The sequence below is a fragment of the Corvus brachyrhynchos genome, unplaced genomic scaffold (assembly GCF_000691975.1).
Source record: "Corvus brachyrhynchos isolate BGI_N302 unplaced genomic scaffold, ASM69197v1 scaffold162, whole genome shotgun sequence".
Classification (NCBI taxonomy): domain Eukaryota; kingdom Metazoa; phylum Chordata; class Aves; order Passeriformes; family Corvidae; genus Corvus; species Corvus brachyrhynchos.
In genome coordinates, this window is record NW_008236696.1 from 686,254 (window position 1) to 688,778 (window position 2,525).

General features: G+C 51.0%; 1 protein-coding gene across 1 annotated transcript in view; it reads right to left on the reverse strand.

Annotated features, from left to right (window-relative positions):
* Nucleotides 1-1,223, reverse strand: part of SLC2A2 (solute carrier family 2 member 2) — a 10,944-nt gene extending 9,721 nt beyond the window's left edge. Inside the window, exons 1-2 of the mRNA XM_008644460.2 lie at nucleotides 1,073-1,223; nucleotides 315-410 (exon numbers count right to left, since the gene is read on the reverse strand). Of these exons, the coding sequence (XP_008642682.1) occupies nucleotides 315-410; nucleotides 1,073-1,087 (111 nt within the window). The 5' untranslated portion in view covers nucleotides 1,088-1,223. The remainder of the gene's footprint in view (nucleotides 1-314; nucleotides 411-1,072) is intronic.
* Nucleotides 1,224-2,525: the final 1,302 nt, after the last annotated feature.

Genomic DNA, 2,525 nt, shown 5'->3' on the forward strand with positions numbered 1-2,525 from the left:
GGTTGGGGGCCGGGTTTGGCACTGGATTTGGTGGGGGGGGGGGTGCAGTCCCTTGGCCTGGGTACAGGGACTGTGCTTCAGTGGAGACAGCTCCATTATGTGCAGAGACCCACTCCTTTTCCTGGGGAAGTGCCAGTGGACGGTCCTGGCTGTGTTCTCACCCCACTGCCTTGTCGTGGGGGCTTTGTTCTGTGGGAGAGACTGCCTTGGAAGGGACAGAGCTCTCCTGAGGGCTTCTGCAAGGCACAAACTGGCCCTGGCTGCCCTGAAGCCGTAGTTCCTTGGCCATGCAAAGCTTGAGGGGCTCAACTTACCTTCTGGGGGGCGTTAATGACCCCCAGGCTGTAGCCGTACTGGAAGAAGCCCAACACCGCGGTGAAGACCGAGAGGACCAATGTTCCCGTGAGGTGCTGGGGCAGGAAGCACAGAACAACCTCATCATATGGTCCTAGCAGTGCCCAAAAGTGGGGGAGGGCTGCATCCCATCCTTGTCCCAAGGGACCCTGCTGCCCAGCTGGCTGGGACAGTGGCATCCAGGGATGCTGCTGCAGCAGCACGGGTGGTTAGCTCTCCCCAAAGGAGAAGGAAAGCCCCTGGGGACAGGCAAGATCAGGCCCCCAGGGCAGAGAGGTGTTGCCCCACAATGACAGTCCAGCTCTCCCTGCTGCACTGCAACCATCCTGGCCCTGGAGCTCACAGGAGCCAGAGCTCTGCCTGGCACAGCAGTGCAAGAAGCAGCAGCAGTAGCAGTAAGTCATGCACCATCCCCACCCCTGGAGCATAACAGCTGGGAAAAAAACACCAAAAGGGTGTTTTTCAGCAGCACTGTTTCAAGCATTTTTTCTTCCCATCACAGTTAAAGTTATTCAGTGAGCCAACGGAGCTCTTAAAAATAAAAAATAATCCCTTGGCCCTTTTCCCCTTTTGCCCCTGCGCACAGTTAATTAGTGGAGGGGATTTTTTTCTGGTTGGTTTTGGTTTTGCAAGGGATTGCTCAGTGCTGCACTCCTGCAGAAATTCTAATCATTTCACTAGAAAGCCTAGTGCAAAAATACCGACGAGCCATGATTACCTTCTCTGTCTGCATTTTCCTTTTCTCATCCACCTCGCAGCTCCTCCGCCCTCCTCCTGGGAACAGTCACTGTCCTGGGCTGCAGAGCGAGGTAGGGGCTTGGGCAGGGAGGGAAGGACAGCAGAACTGGGATGGAGGCAGGAAAACAGGCTGGTGCTTGGAGAGATGGGACTATATCAGCTCTGGAGTTAATGAGAAACCCAAGTCTTCCACGCATTATTTGGCCACCACTCAGCTCAAAGCAGCCACCACCAATCCCCGTGTTTGGGACACACATGAAACAATGGGAGACCTGCAAAGACATAGAGTAGATCTGGAAAATTCAAATGATCCAGCTTGCAGGGCTGGTTTGGGGCTGTCCCTCAGCTGAACCATTGGAAACGTGACATACCAGGGGCTTGAGAACACAGTAGAGCCTGTTTTGAGATGCTCAACACCTTCCTCAGCTTCTGTGCTGGGTGTACATGTCGCATCACAAACCTCTTGCTGAATCAGGGAGAAGAAACCTCTCCAGCACATGTAGCAAAGCAGTGAGAAAATGACTGTTTTATTTAAATAGCACTTAGCACCTGCTTTAAAATATATTCATGTGTATATATCACATCCAGAGCCACATATAAACACAGATGTATACAAGGTCTCTCTGTGTGTCCATACACAGACACCTGCACACACAGAGCCCCCCAGCAGGCAGCTCTAATGCCAGTACACACCTATCAGAGGAGACAGCTGTGTGTGTATATGGACATAAAATGTAGCAAAATTACCCCGAATATTACAATAAAAGAGGCTTTCATTAAAAACCCCACAGTGGTGGAACAGTGAGCCTTTCAGCACTACCAGCTGATGGTTGCACTGTCAAATGTTGTGGATTCTGGGAAATACTGCCAATGCTGCCAAATACTACTGATGCTGCCAAATATTTTTGCCTTGGCTCACTTGGTTTTCATGAACTTTGCACATCTGCACAAGCTGGTCTGAGCTGGTCTCGCTCTGGCTTGGGCTTTGCTGTCCTTGACATGGTCAGAGAGAGGAGCTGCAGGGCTGGGGGGACAGTGGCATCCTTAGTGGTAGCAGACCGTGCCAAAATCTGAGTCAGCTGGGAAGGTGATTAATGCTGATTAAAGTCATTATCTTCCAGATCAGCCCCTGATGGGTCCGGCAGCCAAATCACAGCACTCATTGGAAAATGCTCTCAGTCAGCCAGGCTTCACATGGGCACAAAATGTACTTTCTACAGAGGAAGAGCAAGAGAAAAAACAACAAAGATGAGTGTAAGACCACTAATCTTTGCACTGGTCTCCAGTAAAGTAAAACTTTAACTGGAGGAGGAAAGTTCATTGCATTAAGCGGGCTTTGATTTCAGCCACAGCACCTGCATTCCCCTCTTGGGCTGGTGTAGCTGTGACAGGAAGGGCCCCAAGGATGAGCTTTTTAGTTTTCCCCTTTATTT